Source organism: Empidonax traillii, unplaced genomic scaffold (assembly GCF_003031625.1).
Source record: "Empidonax traillii isolate 1590-97213 ecotype Southwest subspecies unplaced genomic scaffold, ASM303162v1 scaffold1869:size106678, whole genome shotgun sequence".
In the NCBI taxonomy this organism is placed as follows: Eukaryota; Metazoa; Chordata; class Aves; order Passeriformes; family Tyrannidae; genus Empidonax; species Empidonax traillii.
In genome coordinates, this window is record NW_020957062.1 from 18,246 (window position 1) to 33,884 (window position 15,639).

General features: G+C 63.6%; 1 protein-coding gene across 3 annotated transcripts in view; it reads right to left on the reverse strand.

Annotated features, from left to right (window-relative positions):
• Window positions 1-4,003: 4,003 nt before the first annotated feature.
• Window positions 4,004-15,639, reverse strand: part of SLC4A1 (solute carrier family 4 member 1 (Diego blood group)) — a 13,165-nt gene continuing 1,529 nt past the window's right edge. Inside the window, exons 1-19 of one of the 3 annotated variants that reach the window (XM_027908870.1) lie at window positions 13,632-13,664; window positions 13,426-13,522; window positions 10,895-10,968; window positions 10,555-10,732; window positions 10,340-10,475; window positions 9,980-10,121; window positions 9,523-9,592; window positions 8,770-8,954; window positions 8,121-8,331; window positions 7,796-7,999; window positions 7,452-7,600; window positions 6,923-7,117; window positions 6,405-6,572; window positions 6,207-6,296; window positions 5,926-6,092; window positions 5,556-5,809; window positions 5,298-5,467; window positions 4,993-5,166; window positions 4,004-4,467 (exon numbers count right to left, since the gene is read on the reverse strand). In XM_027908870.1, coding sequence (XP_027764671.1) covers window positions 4,387-4,467; window positions 4,993-5,166; window positions 5,298-5,467; window positions 5,556-5,809; window positions 5,926-6,092; window positions 6,207-6,296; window positions 6,405-6,572; window positions 6,923-7,117; window positions 7,452-7,600; window positions 7,796-7,999; window positions 8,121-8,331; window positions 8,770-8,954; window positions 9,523-9,592; window positions 9,980-10,121; window positions 10,340-10,475; window positions 10,555-10,732; window positions 10,895-10,968; window positions 13,426-13,522; window positions 13,632-13,649 — 2,763 coding nt within the window. In that variant the 5' untranslated portion in view covers window positions 13,650-13,664 and the 3' untranslated portion in view covers window positions 4,004-4,386. Of the gene's footprint in view, window positions 4,468-4,992; window positions 5,167-5,297; window positions 5,468-5,555; window positions 5,810-5,925; window positions 6,093-6,206; window positions 6,297-6,404; window positions 6,573-6,922; window positions 7,118-7,451; window positions 7,601-7,795; window positions 8,000-8,120; window positions 8,332-8,769; window positions 8,955-9,522; window positions 9,593-9,979; window positions 10,122-10,339; window positions 10,476-10,554; window positions 10,733-10,894; window positions 10,969-11,474; window positions 11,554-13,425; window positions 13,523-13,631; window positions 13,665-15,639 lie in introns of those variants that run through there. The other 2 variants (XM_027908871.1, XM_027908872.1) reach the window with 2 other exon arrangements.

Below are 15,639 nucleotides of genomic sequence, written 5' to 3' on the forward strand. Positions count from 1 at the left end.
GCCCCCACGGCACGGCGGGGCCGCGCTCCTGCCCGCCCCGCGGCCCCGGGACACGGCGGCGGGGGGGGCTCTGCCCGGCGGGGCGGGCGAGGGGCAGCTTCCTCCCCTCCTCCCTCCCTCCGCTCCCTTTCTCTCCTCTCTCCCTTCCCTTCCCTCTCTCTCTCTCTTAATTTTTTTTAATGGAATTTCTCCAACTCCACCTTTGTTGTGCTGGGCGTCATTCCCCGCAGCCAATCCCGGCCGGGCAGCGCCTGCACATTCCCGGCCATCCCGGCTGCCTTGCACAGTACGGGCCATCCCGGGCTGCTTCCGTGCCACCGGCCGCCGCCACGCTACCGAACGCTACCCCCACGGCTCCGGGTACCCCGGGCTGCCTCCCCGGCTGCCTCCACTTCCACGGTGCCGATCACCCCCGGCCACCGCCAGGGCACCGCCTGCCTCCATGTCACCGCGGCTGCTTCCGCGGTCCCGGCTGCCTCCACGGTGGCGGCCACCCCGGCAGTCCTGGCCTGTCCGGCTGCTGCCGCGGTACCGAACACCCCCACAGTACCGAACACCCCCACGGTACCGGCTGCTTCCACGGCACCAGCTGCCTCCGTGGTATCAGCCACCCCGGCTTGCCTGTGCGATACCGACCGCCCCAAACATCCCCGGTACCGGGGCTGCAGCCGCGGTACCGACCGCCCTGCCTGCCCCAAGGCACTGGCCAGCCGGGGCTGACTGTGCTACGACCACAGGCCGCCCGCCCGCCCGCCGCGGCCGTTCCCGGCTGGCGGCACATTCCCGGCTACCGGCGAGCTCCGGCCATCTGCCCGCCGCTCCAAGGGCGGCGTGCTCCCAGAGCTCCGGCCATTTCCCTGCTCCCAAGCCAGGCTGGCACAGGCAAGCTCCGGCCGGCACCTGCCACGAGGCAGCGGGAGCTGGCGGGGACCCCCCCCCCCCCCCCCAAAAGGGATGCGGGATGTTCTGGGAATGTGGGGCCACACGGCTTTGTGGGCTACAGGCGTCTCCCTGCCACGGGAACGGCCAACATCTAGGGGATTTTCACCCTTAATAAGGAAAAAGAAAAAAATAATCCCTAAATCTGCATGCAGTTGGGCCACCCCTCCTCCAGATGAATTGGGGGTGCGGGGGTGGTGCCTGGCTGTGCAAGTGGCTTATTTGGGCTTTATCCCGAAGGGAAGGGATCAGCCAGACGGAGGGACAGCCGGACAGCCGGATCCTCTGCCACGTCCTGCTCTCTGGGCTGTGCCAAGCCAGGCCGGGCAGCTCCAGCGCCGGGCAGTTAATCCCTCCTGCGAGAGCTTAAAAATAAAAATATATGTATTTATTCGGCCTGGGCTGGGCTGGATCCCCGAATTGTGGGAATTGCCACTGCTTTGCAGGCGGGTAAAATCACAAAAGGAAAAAACAATGTAAACAAACAAAACATTTAGAAGCAATCGGGCCAAAAACATGAAATTTGACATTTTAAATTTTTAAACCTCTTTTTTTCTTTTTTTTTCCTTTTTTTTTTAAGCAAAAAGCCATTTTTGGAGTGTCAATGTGCTCCAGGCCTGATCCCCCCCAGTGGCTTTTGTCACTGGGAAGGGACACCGGAACCCTGGGAATAAACCACAGACCCTGCAGCAGGTGGGCTGGGAGTGGGGACCCCCCAAATCTGTGCACAAACAGTGACAATATCCCACTGGACACCTCCAGAAAATCCCAGGGTATCCCATGTCCCCTGTCCATGGATGGCGTGGAGTACTCTGTGATGCTGCAGGCACTGTGGCTCTCCCCTTCCAGGGGTGATGCTCCAGTGTGATCCCCCTCTGGAGCTCCATGCTCCCCCCTCCTCATTAGCTACCAATTAATTAGCATTTATTTCCCCCTCATTACTCTACTCCCACCCCTAATTCCCCCTCCCTCCATTTCCCTAGGCTGAGGCAAGTTCAAAGAAGAGCTTGACCTAAATTCCCAACCCCAAACCGGGCTGGATCCCGCGGCCGTGACCTCGCTGCCATCTCCCAGGGAATAACAAACTCTTCCCAGGGTGGAAAACAAGAGGGATGGGTGCAGGCAGATGCCATCCTCCATCACTGGGGTTTGGAGGCAGGGAAGGCCTCTGGATGGCACCTGGTGTGTCTTGTCCATGTGAGGCCGGCACAAGGAAGGGAAGCTGCTGGATCCACAGGCCTTGGGCTGGAAAACACCAGCCGTGCGCCTCCATCTCTGGAAAACTGGGATAGCAGCTATGGCAGGCTTGGGAAAAGCTGGTGGCCACGCTGGGGGTTTATCCCAGCCCCATGGAAAGATTTTGAGGTCCCGGTTGGGAGCAATCGTGGATGCTGATCCCAATTCCTGCCCCAGGGGAAGGCTGGGGGCGAACGGGCACAGCCCTTCCCACGGCCCCCGCTCACAGAGAGCCGGGTGTTCCCCTGTTGGTTAATGGGATTATGGATAATCGGGGTCAATCTGGTGCCAGGGGCTGGGGGAGGGGCAGGGGCTGCTCTGCACCCTGGGCCAGCAGCCCCAGATCAAGATGTTCCCAATCCCCCTGGAGCGGGGACAGCCAAGGCCATGTGGCAGTGGGGCAGCACCCCGGGGTGCAGGGGGATGAGGGGGGCTGAGCACCCCCAGAATGGCCACAGGAATCTCTTGGATTCCCTGACATCCTGGGATGGTTACAGTGAGCAACGCAGGATGACTGTGGGGAGCATCCCAGAATGGCTGGGATATATTCCAGGATACAGGGAGCATCCTGGGATGCCGTGACAAGCATCTTAGTACAACTGCACTGCCCATTCCAGGGGGATGGAGAGCTCCAAAGGCTGCTACTACTCCTTTTTGGGGAGGGGAATTAAACAAGACAACGCACCAGAAAAATTCCCAACTGGAAAGAAAACCCCCATTTCCTTTCTGATTTTATTAATTTCTTTATTAAAGCCTGATACAGAGGTGGGGGGAAGGGAAGGAGGAAACCCCAAAGATCAAAACATTTTTTTTTTCATTTCAGACACATAATTCATAAAACTAAACCAACCCCAAACACAGGACCCCGGGTGGGGCCACCCACCCCCACCCCCCACTGATTTTGGGGCCAAAAATGAGCAAATTTGGAGCCTGATCCAGTGTTCTGTGCCCTGGCTGGATCCAATCCTTGAGGGTCACCAGGGCAGAATGAGGCTTGGCAGGATCAGGGGGATGCTCAGCTGGACTGGGAGCAATCCCAGCGGAAACAGGGCAAGACATGGTCAGCAAGCAAGGGAAAAATCAAGGAAAAACTACACGGATTTACCCGGAATGCTATAAAAATAGAGAAGACTAATTAACTAACTAACTAACACTAATTCATGAATGGAGTGAGACTGACAGACTGGTCCTTAGAGTTTAGGCCCTGACCAGGATCCTTAAAAATCATCTTTTATAGAAAATTCTGAATTTTGATATAATTCTCTAGTATATACACACACACACACACGGCCCCGCTGCAGCAGGGGCACAACCAGCCCTAAAAATAAATTACAACCCCCCCCCAGTAGCATCAAATATACAGATCACTCCTTGTAGCTGCTTTTTTTTTTTTTCCTATTTTTCCTCAATTTTTTTTCATTTTTAAGGTGCTTTTTCATCCTTTTTTTGGGAATTTTTACTTGGCTCTTGAGTGAATTCTACCTGCAGAAGCATCAGCGTAATTATAAGTAATTTTTTTGGGGGGGCTATTTTTAGCATGATTATTTTCATTCTAAATATATAAACTCCCTCACTGGACTATTTACATCCCAACTCTGGGAGGTGCTGGAAGCGCAGCGGAGCAGCTGGGAGGATCCCACTGGAGCAAACGATGGAGAAAATGGGAGAAGGGCTCCGTGGGGTGAAGGGTCTGTCCCAGCTGGCTGAATGTTCATCTGGGGAGGAGGGGCCAGGCTGGGGGGGTCCCCAAGGGCTGGGAGTAATGAGGGGGACCCCGTCCTGCTGTGTCTCCATCCCTGCCTTCCTCCTCCCTCCGGTCTCTGACGTCTTCCTCCAGCTCCTTCCCATGCTCAGTGCCCGGTGGTGGCCTTGGGGACGGGATGGTGACACATCCCACCTTGCCACGGGGTGAGGGTGGCTCGTGGAACCCCCCCCCCAACCCCAGGCAGCCCCTTCCCCAGCGGGCAGCAGAGTGGGGGTGAGATCACACCATCCAAAATTTTTTTTTTTTTTTAAATAGCCAAAAAAAAAAAAAAAAAAAAAGGGAAAAAAAAACAACTAAAAAAATAAATTCCATTCCCAGGGTGTGCAGATGGGGACAGCGTCCCCAAATCCTCCTCCGTCACCCAGCAGCCCCGGGGTGGCAGCAATGGTGATATAAGCGGGTGGGGGGGCTGGGGGGGTCGTTGGGGGGCCGGGGGGGCCCGGCCCTTAACTGGGCATCTGCACCTCGTTGTACACGTCCGTTCCCTGCTCCTCCTCGAAGGTCACCACGGCGTCATCTGCGTCCAGCTGGAGAGAGGAGAGGGAGTCAGGGGCACAGGGATGGGGACAGGGATGGGGACAGGGACAGGGTATGAGGATAGGGATGAAGATAAGGAAGGAGACAGGGCTAGGGATGGGGATATGTGTGGAGATAACAATGGGGATGGGGACAGGATTGGAGAAAATGATGGGGACAAGGAGGGGTCGGGATTGAGGACAGGGACGGTGATGAGGATGGAGAACGAGGTGGGAGGGAGAGGAATGGGGCAAGGACAGGGTGAGGATGGGGACAGAGGTGGGAATGAGGGATGCAGATGGGGACAGGGATGGAGACAGGGGTGAGGGTGGGTACACAGATGGGGATGGAGACAGGAATGGGAAAGGGGTAGGATGAGGACAGGGACATGAGCAGAGACAAAGATGGGGCTGGAGACAGTGATGGGGATACACATAGAGATGAGGATGGGGACAGGGATGGGAATGGACACCGGGACCAGCACAGGGACAGGGACAGCACAGCAGTGGCTCCCAGCAGGTGCTGGGGCTACGTACACATTTGAGCTCAATATCCCGGAAGATCTTGGGGAGCAGGAAGCGCCGCAGGGGCACGGTGAGGATGAGGACAAAGGGCAGCGCCAGCGAGGCCGGGGTGGACTTCACCACCCACAGCAGCACGAGCACGATGATCTGGGTGAAGGTGAAGAGGTGCATCCGCCAAGTCTTCACCTGTGGGAGCAGGAGCCCAGGGAAGGTCAGCACTGAAGGAGGAGGCTCTTTGGGGAACCTCAAGCAATTTCAGGGGTGCTGCAGCCCCCAAACCCACAGCCACCCATCGGGATGACACAGGGTTCGCTCACCCTGGTGACATAGGGCTCGTCAGGGTGGTACTTGGGGGGCATCAGCAGGAGCAGGATGCGGTCGAAGAGCTGGATGCCGAAGAGGGAGGTGACCCCCATGTAGAGGAAGATGCCGAAGAGCACAGCCAGTGGGATGTACTTCAGGATGGGCTCCATGAGGATGGACACGCCTGCGGTGCAGAAGGAGAGGTTGGGGAGAGCTCCTGGGGGACCCCCAACCCTCACCTCCCATGCAGGGAGGGCACGTCCCCAGCTCACCGATGAGCACGGCCACCAGCAAGCTGCTGATGCGCTGCTCCTTGACCTCCAGGATCTGGGATTTCTCCCCGGGAGAGGACGCCTTGCTCATGACGGTGAGGGCGTTGGCGTGGGTGATGGTGCGGACGGTGGTGGCACTGAGCCAGGGCATCCCAAAAAGGGCCGCCAGCCCCCCCATGGCCACGATCAGCAGCAGGTCCAGGTGGAAGCCGCTGCCCTTCACCAGCTTCCTCTCGGGCTTGCTGACGATGAGGCTGCGGGGACACAGGGGGGCAAGCTGGTGACACAGCACCCCAGGGAGGTCCCCTCCGTGCCCGTGCCACCGGGCACCCCACAGCCCTCCCCTCCCCGTGTCCCCCCCCGTCCTCACGTGGTGATCTGCGTCTCGAGGAAGATGAGGATGAAGACCAGGAGGGCGGGCACCACGGAGGCGAACATCATCCAGATGGGGAATTCCTCTCGCAGCCCCATGGGGTTGATAAACCAGCCCCGGGCGGACGAGTTGGTGACCTCCAGCCCTTTAGGGACGCTCAGTTTCTGGATGGGAGCAAAGCGGGGAGTGAGGGGATGGGACACAGGGATGAGCACCCAGCTCCACGTCCCCGTGCTGGGGACACCTGTGTCCCCCCTCCAGCCCTGCCCTCACGGAACCTGCGTGTACGTGTCCTTGATGAAGAAGTCAGCCAGGGCCATGATGAAGATGGAAATGGGCACCCCGAAGTCCCCGATCAAGCGCCGGACCTGTGGGGACACGGCGACCACATTCAGTTCTCGGGAACATGCAATGAGTTTGCCCGGTCTCAGCCACCGAGGCCCCCGTTTTGCAGCGGGGAGGGGGGGACACCACACCTTGCCAGGCAGGAAGGCGCTGTTCTTGAACTTGCGCAGGAAGAAGGCCAGGAAGAAGGTGCCGGCCATGAGGATGAGGGACAGCAGGGCCGTGTTGGGCTCCGGCTCCGAGGGGTCAAAGTCAGCCTTCACGTTGTACTCCCGCTTCAGCGGGTGTTGCTTGAAGATCTGGGGAGGGAAGGGGAGGGTGTGGGTGAGGATGGGGATGGGGGATCCCCCTGCACCCCTCCTGCCATGCTGGGAGCCCTGCAGGAGCATCCTGATGGGTGCAGGATGTGTGCCAGGGCGAGGGGGTGGAACATCTATGTGAGGTTCACCTCCCCGCCCCAAAATCCCCCTGTGGAGAGGAGCATCAACCACAGAATGAATAGTCAGGGTTGGAAGGGACCTCATGAGAAAACACCAGGAGATGGGCTCCATCCCTGCATCCCACTGTTTCTATGGAAACCCAGGTGATAATCACAGTCTGCACCCGCTCCCCCACCCCTTCCCCACTGTGGGACCCCCAAGCCCCTCACCGTGACAAGCTTGGAGAAGGTCTCAAAGATGAAAATGAGGGAGATGAGGAAGGAGAAGATCTCCTGGGTGTAGCGGGACAGGAAGCGCACCAGGAAACTGCCCTCGAAGGCCACCACCACCAGCACCAGCAGGATCATCCAGAAGCCAATCCAGACCCGGCCCACGATGTATTCCAAGCCATTGCTGCTGCAGAACTGGGGAGCCAGAGGGCACAGCCCTGTCAGGCCCCCCCAGAGCCCCCCAGCATGGGCACCCAGGTGGGCTGGACCTTGGCATCCCGCAGTGGCCCCACACATCCTTCTCCAGGACAGGAGTGGTGGTATCTCAGTGTGGCACACGGCACCCCCCCTGTGCCAACCCCCAGGACATCCCCTCGTGACATCCTCCCTGTGCCACTCACCCTGCCATCCCCGCTGTGCCATCCCCCCCACAGCAGCACCCTGTGCCTCTCCCAGGGCTGGTGGGGAGACCCTAACCCCACTGTGGTGGGCAGGGGGCACCCATGGGCACCGGGGAGGGGGTACCCACCCCATAAAAGGCTTCCTCGAAGACGAGGAGGGGTCCTGAGAATCCAACAACCAGGAGGGGCTGGGCACTGAGGAGGCTGAAGAGCACACACTGCACGCAGGTGGAGATGAGCAGCTCCGACACCCCCATCATGCCCTTGGTCTTCTCGCCTGAAAGGGAGCAGGGCGGGTGAGTGCCAGGGTGGGGGGCACAGCACTGTGCCCCCCAGTCCCTGGGCACCAGGATTAGGGGGTGCATAACCCCCTGGGAGCATCCCCATGGGATGGTGATGAAGAAGGCGGAGGCCCCTTGGGGAACATCCCCCTCCCCTGGCGTGTCCCCTTCCTGTCCCCCCCCCCCATTACCCAGCAAGCCTCCGAAGGTGACAGCAGGTGACAGCGCCGCGAAGTAGATGAAGATGACAGCGGCCAGGCACTGGGGGCTGAGGGCATCCTTGATGTCGCTGAGGTATTTGGGGTACCGGCGGCAGATGTCCCTCACCAGCCCCCCAAAGGGCCGCCCTGTCCTGCGCAGGGGGTCGTCGTCCTCCTGCGCTGGCGCGCCCAGCCCTGGGGACACAACAGGTGACCATGGGGACACCCTGTGTACAAGGGGGGGTGTCCCACCCACCACGGGGACAGGGAATTTTGGGGGGGTGGGGGGAGGATGTCCAGGTGGTCTCTGCCATACCCAGGTCTTTCAGGAAGCCCTCGCTGGGCGGTTTCTCGGGGGGCTGGTAGCGGCGGCGGAGGAGCTCGCGCTGCAGAGGGACCAGGGCGCGGAGCAGCTGCTCGCTGGGGGTCTCGGTGGGAGGCAGGACAATGCTGGCCTCCAGGAATTCGTCCACCGCCCGCACCAGGTCCTGCCGGCCCTCGGCCAGGTAGGCATCCCGGCGAAACACCTGTGGGATCGCCCAGGGGTGGGTGCTCTGGCACCGGCTCTGGCACCCCTGAGCGTCCCCGTGGGGATGGGGTGTCCTGGGGACACCCTGGGGATAGGGGGACAACAGGCATGGGACCACAGGGGCACGGGGACATAGGGATAAGGTGGGAGATGGGGGGCAGGGGCTTGGGCACGGGGGACGTGTTTGCTCGGACACGTGGTGACAAAGGGACGCTTTGGCCTCGGGGACATGGGGACACAGGTGCATGGGGACAAGGGGACATGGTGGCAGGGGGACATAGGGATCAGAGAAAGAAATGGCACAGGGAGACGAGCCCTGTTAGAGGGTGCAGCCCCAGGGGTGGGGACTCCGGGGTGCTCAGGGGGGCTGATGGCGGTGGCAGCGACAGGGACGGTGGCACTGGGGGTGACAGTGGCAGTGGTGGGTGAGCCGTACCCTCTCTGACATCATGGTGGCGATGGCACGGCCGATCTCGTGGTAGCTGATGTTGTGGCTGTCGGGGCCCAGCACCACCACGAGGAAGCGGACGGGGAGGGACACGTCGAGGACACCGTCCAGTGTCACCGCGTCCTTCAGGCGCACCAAGGCCAGCGTTGGCTGCTCCAGGAAGGCTGCACAGCCTGGGGGCAGGATGGGATGGGATGGGATGGGGGTCATGGGGGACCGGGCACAGAGACACAGGGGACAGGGACATGGGGACATGGGAGCACAGAGACAGCAGGACACCGAAACATGGGGACATCAGGGAATGGAGACAAGGTGACATTATAGGCTTGGGGGTGTGGGGGGACAAGGAGAGTGGGATGGGGGCACAAAGACATGAGGACAATGAGGCATGGGGATACAGGGACATGGGGACACGGGATAGATGGGCATGGGAGAACAGGGACATCAGGGCACAGGAGCACAGGGACACACAGATTGGTGGGCATGGGAGCACAGGGACACAGGGGAATTAGGGGACATGGGGACAGAGACCCAGAGAGCAGCGCTGAGCAGCAGCAGGCGGCGGCGAGAGCTGAGGATGGGGAGAGGCAAAAAAGGCACAAGAAAGGCAGGGCGTGAGCGAGCACAGCGAGGGGCAGATGGCAAAGCTCCCCCTGCACCCCCTGACCCTGTGCCCACCCCCTCAGCCTGCACCCACCCTCCCGACCCAACCCAGCACCTGCCACCCCGCTGACCACTCACCCACAAGGACCAGGGTGGCCTCAGCATCCTCGGGGATCTTCTCTGGGAGTTGGGGTTTGGAGGCCCCACTCTATTGCAGGCAGATGGATGGGAGGAATTAGCCAGCCAGCCTTGGTGGCTGTCCCTGTGGTCCTCTGTGCCCCCTTGCATGTCTCCCTCTGGTGTGTTCCTCTCTGTCCCCTGCGTGTCACCCACTATCCCCCACACGTTCCCCTCTGTCCCATGTCTCTCCCTCTGTCCCCTGAATGTCCCTCTCCATCTCCTGCCTGTCCCCCACCACTCCCTGAGTCTCCTTCTCTGTCCCCCATAAGTGTCCCCCACCATTCCCTGCGTGTCCCTCTCTGCACAAGCATGTGTGAGTGTGCAACTGGTGTGTTCACCTGTGTGTGTGTCTACACCCTGTGTGCATCTCCTACCCCCAGCCCGCCCCCCCAGTGCCCCCCAGTGCCCCCGGTACCTGCTCAGTCCCTGCCAGCTTGCTCATCTCCATGGGCTGCTGTTCCCTCATCAGCGGCTGCTCCACATCGTCCCGGCGGGTGCCCGAGCGCTGCAGCAGCGCCGGCGGCAGCGTCCACACCGACTCACCCTCGCTGGGGTGGCTGAGAGCATCAAGGGGGGGGTGGTGTCAGACCCCCCAGTGCCATAACCCCCCCCCAGACCCCCATAAGGCAGCCTCAGCACTGTGGGTGTGCTGGGACAGCCGAACAGGGCGGGAGAACAAAGCTTTCCCACCCTGATTAAGACTCCAGTGGGACCCACTGGGGGGGGTCCAGCCCAGACCTCAAGGATCCCCTGGGAGCAGCAGCCCTGGCCATACCTGTGCCTCAGGAGCAGCGTCCTCAGGATGTCCTCCCGGTCCTGCGGCTTCCACTGCCCCTCGTAGATCATCTGGTCAATGAGGATGTTGACGATGGCCGCCATCGAGTTGGCCGCCACATCGAGGAGAATGGCACCTGTGGGGACAGCACTGTCACCACCCGGCCGGTGTGGGGTCCCCACCGCCATCCAGGCGGTCCCCAGGGGTGTCCCCACCTTTGTTCAAAGCCCGTCGGATCTCCAGGAGGTTGCGGTAGGTCAGGAAGGAGAGGTGGGGCTGGCTCCACTGCCCTGATTCCTGGAAATCCTCCTCCAGCTTGAGCCAGTGACCGGCCTCCATCCAGCACAAGTCCTTCGAGCTGTCCATGACCAGCTCGTGGAGCTCCACGTAGCCCTGCAGCCAGAGATAGGGGGGGTCAGGGTCCCCATGGCCACATCAGGGACCCCCAGGGCACCCAGTGTCTCCTCTCCCCATGTCCTGGTGTTCCCAGATTGGTCTCCAAGTGGCCACAGGCCACACACCCTCGGGAATGGGGGTCCCTGCGACAGCACCCACCTCATGGGTGTCCCGCTGGGACAGGAGCCTCCTGCTCCCCGACGCCTCCGGGTCCACATCGGTCACCGACTCAGCTGCAAGTGGAGCCACCAAAGTGTTAGCTGGTCCCTGTCCCAGCCCAGACCCTCTCCCTGGGGTCTGCTGAGGGTGCCTCCCCCCACCACCTCCATCCCACACCCATCTAGGGTCACCTGGAAGTGTCCCCTTCTCAATCACCCCCGTCCCAGACCCATTGGGGTCACTTGGATGTGTCCCCTTTTCCGTCACACCCCAGCCCTGCCGGGAACTCACTGGACGTGGCCCCCCGTTGCCCCATCCCAGACCTTCCATCACCCCTTGCCCTGGCGGTGCCTTTGGTCCCCTCACATCCCTGCAGCCCAGCCCCTGGGGCAGGGGGACAGTCTGGGGACATCACCGGGGCCAGGATGAGGACAGGGCTCGTGGCCACCACCCTGCCACCGACACAACACCGGCACCCAGCACCGAGCACCACCACTGGGATGGGGACACGGGGACAGCACATCCCCGGCCAGCCAGACCCCAGGAGCTCGAGGTATCCCTGTGCCCACCCCCTGCCTACCTGCGGGCGCCCCTGCGCTCCCCATGTCCCCGCAGCTCTGTCCCTATAAAGTGGGGAGCGATCCCCGCAGCCGCCCTGTGTGCACCGTAAATCCCGCAGCACTTCCTTTGCTGACAGTAAACACTAGCGCGGCTCCCGCCCGCCCGCTGCCACCCCACCGTGGGGACAGGCTCACCCCGTCCCCCTCCGCCCTCGGCGGGGACCACGGCGGTCCCCTCGCTGTCCCCAGCCGGGTCACCCCGGGGGGGGGATGCTGCTGTAAGATCCGCATCCCGCTCTGCCGGAGGAAGGATGCTGCGCCCACGGGAGCGGGGATGGGGCGCGTCCCTTGCCACCGTGTCCCCGGCAGCGTTGGCCGTGACACACGGGCACGAGCGTGTCCTCGTCCCTGCCCGCCGCCGCCGCCACCGAGCCGCCCGGCGCCAGCCGGCGTTCGGCCCCAAGTGGTTCTTGTCCTCACCCCAAACAAAGACTTTATTTATCCTCAATCAGTGGGCGATTATGGGCAAGTGGCAGCGGTCACCCCGCGGCGTGCCCTGACGCCCGGGTGACGGTCACCCCGCGCGCAGGGCGAGGACAGGGGTGGGTGGCAGAACCGAGGCAAGACGGCGCGATGGAGGGCTGGGGGTTGTGGTGGGGGGAAACAGCCGGGGCTGGGCTTCGTCCCCCGGGGACCCTGCAGTCACTCACGCTGCCCTCCGCCACGGCGCGGGGACTGTCCCGGGGGGGCCCCGGCCGAGCGCCTCTTCCCTTGCAGGTCATAACATCCCCGGCGGCCGGGCAGATACTGGCTGCAAAACACACACCGCCGGCACGGCGGGGTCAGCGCCGAGCACCGCGGGTGCCACCGGCCTCCCCCCGGGGGATGCCAGCCGGGCGGGCAGGGCAGCGTCCGGCCGCGATTTGGGGACTCACCGCAGGGGCGTCAGCTCCTCGGCTCTGGCCCTCCACGCCTGCAGGGGGGACCCGATGCCACCGCCGGCCCCTGCGCAGAACAGGTGGCAGTGTTACCCCCCGACCTGTGTCACCACAACGGGGAAGCCGAGCCCAAACACCCCCTCGGGGTGGCAGCTCTGGAACAACCGAGCTTGGAGCAAAGGGACGCTCCGGGGCACTCAGACCTCCCTCCCCAGGGGTCAAGGACCTCAGGTGTCCCCAAGGACAGCCTCAGTTCAGGTGCCCACAGCCCTGGCGCTGGAGGTGGCACCTCACGGCACGGGGGCTTTGGCAAAGGGTGTCGCTGCCTTTGGGGGATGCCACCCCTGAGGGTGGGTGTCCCTGCCTGACCCCTCACTGAGCGAGCCCCGCTACCGGTGCCATGCTGGCACCCGGGAAACACATCCATGCAACACGCCCGTGCCGTGCTGTGCCCGTGCAGTGCTTCTGCCCATGCAATGCTGTGCCCATGCAACACGTCTGTGCCATGCTGTGCCCGCACAACATACCTGTGCCATTCTAGCACCCATGGAACATGCCTGTGCCATGCTGTGCCCGTGCAACACGCCAGTGCCATGCTGTGCCCATGCAACATACCTGTGCCACGCTGGCACCCGTGCAACATGCTGCTGATCCCCCCCGTGTGCCCACGCCACGCTGGCCCCCGTGAAACACTCCTGCCCAGGCAGTGCTGGTGCCCGTGCAACACACCGGTGCCGTGCTGGTGCCCGTGCCCAGCTGGCACCCACAGAACTCCGGTGCCCACACAACATGAGACCTCGAGCCGCTGGTGCCCCCGCAGGGCTGGCACCCAGCCGGTGCCGGTGCCCGTGCAGTGCCCTCGTCCACGCAACGCTGCCACCTGTGCAATGCCACTGTCACCCACGCAGTGAGGTGTGACCCCTGCCACGCCAATGCCCGTGTGACACACCAGTGCCCATGCAATGGCCCCCCCTTGCAGCGCTGGTGCCCCCCCCCCGTGCCAGTGTCCCCCAGCACCCCAGGAGCCACTCACTGCTCATCTCCCCCAGCGACAGGCGGGAGTCCTTTAGGCCGGGGTCCTCGTAGCCCTCGGGGTCGAGGGTCCTCCTCATCCCCTCCTCGTAGGCCTCCTGTGGGACAGAGAGAAGGGGGTCAGCGGGGTCTGGTACCCTCAACGCCTCGCCGGGGCTGTGCCGGGGCGCAGCAGCAGAGCCGGGGCGGGGGGCCGGGGGTCCCTACCTGGCCGGGCCCCTCCATGGCCTCGGGCTCGGCCCCCGCTGCCGCCTCGCTGCGTCCCGGCGCTCAGCCCGGTGCCACCATAACCCGGCGCTCTGCGGGGCGGGCGCGGGGGGAAACCAGAGAGAACATGTTAGCAGAGACCAGGGCATCGCCCGGTGCCCCCCCCCCCGCCCCGGGATAGGAGTTCGTCCCCTGGGGTGGGGCTGGGGCTGAACATCGTGACCGTTCCCGCAGCCCCTCTCTGCCTAAACTGCTCCCCACGGGCTGGGAGGTCCGGGGTTGGGGGGTCCCCCGGGGAAGTCATGCCCTGCCCTGTCTCCATCCGGGATGGGAACCGACGTCAGGCGACGGCAGAGCCCCGGCAGCTTCCCACCAGGGACGTGGCATCCCGCCCTGGCCCACCCATGCCCATGCACACCATGCCCTGTGCCCGGGGGTCAGGTCCTGTACAGACCCACACCCCGGGACTGGGGTCCCGCATGACCTCTCACAAGTGGGTGGGGGTCCCGTATAGACCCACACACGGGGGCTGGGGTCCCACACACAGTACCCAGGTCCCCCTGCAACCCCACCCCCCCCAGGCCCCGTGGGACAGCGCGGGGCTGAGAAAGGGGAAACTGAGGCACAGCTGGGCTCACGGGACACTCCAAAACAGGACAGCGTAAGCGCCCCAGAGCCCCCCAGGGTGCACAGCTGGGGAGGCCCTTGCCGTTGCCCCCCCATCAGCACCCAAATACTCTTCAGCACCCAGTTCTTACACTCCCTTTCACCCTCCTGGCCCCTACTTTGCCCACCCCCCCCCGGGCTGTGCCCCCCACTCCCCTCCCGCAGCTGCCCCAGAGCTGTGTCGGGGGACAACCGCCAGGGGGCGCCCTATCCTCGCACTGCACCCCCCCCTTTGCCCCCCCTGGGCAGCCCCGGAGAGACCCGGGGGTCCAGATCCCCCCACTCCCCTTAAACCCCCCCACCCCATAACCTCGCGCTTGTCCCCCAGCCCAGGAGGGGGGTGTCCTGCCCCGAGACTCCCAGACCCCCCGTTCCAACCTCCCCCGTGGCGTCCCCCCCACTTTGGAAGGACCAATGACCTCATCGTGTCCCCCGCCACCCCGGCCCAGAGGACCCCTCATGGGGGCTCAGGGGCAAGGTCAGGGCATGGGGAGCTTCGGGGGGAACCAGCCCCCCCAGATCTCACCGGGGTGATGCAGCAGCTCGCTCCCTGCCCGGGGGCCGGCGGGAGCCGGGATGGGGTCCCGGACACCCCGCGGGGGTCCACGGGATCCCCGGTGGGGCCGCGGGATCCCCGGTGGGGCGCAGGAGCCGCGGCGGGGCCACGGGATCGACGGCCGGCTCCGGACCCGGCCTCCTCCTTCCTGCCCCGCCTGGCCCCGGGGCTGGCGGCCCCCGGCCCCTCCAGCCCGGCCTGTCCCGGGGCCCCCCGGCCCCTCCAGACCCGCCGGCTGCTCTTGCATCAGCCCGGTGCACCGGGCTGCGCCCCGCTGATAACGCCCGGCACCCGCTGTCGGCCCCCGCCCCGCTCCACCCGCTGCCCCCCGCACTGCCCCGCAGCGCCCCGAGGCCGGGCTGAGGGGCTGGGGACCCTCGGAGTGCTGGGGCACCTTCCAGCGAGGTCATTCGGACCTGCTGAATCCATCCCTGGGCCACCTCGCACCGTACAGAGCCCATACATCCCGCGGCACGTGTGTGAGAGCGAGCCCACACGCCCTGCCCTGCACATCCCGGGGCACAGGATGGAGCACGTCCTGCACCGCGACCCTCCTGCACGGTGTAGAGCCCTTTTATCCCTCATCGTGTGCGTGGAGTGGAGTCCACACAGTGTCTCCTGCACCCCACAGCCAGTGTGCTCCTTTATGGAGCCCACTCATCCCACACCATCCGTGCAGCGTGGCTGGGATCCCTCCCGCAGTGGGTACAACCACCACGGCTCAGTACAGAGCCCATACATCCCATGCCACCCAACCAGAGTGGCTCAGGACCGGGCTCACACTCC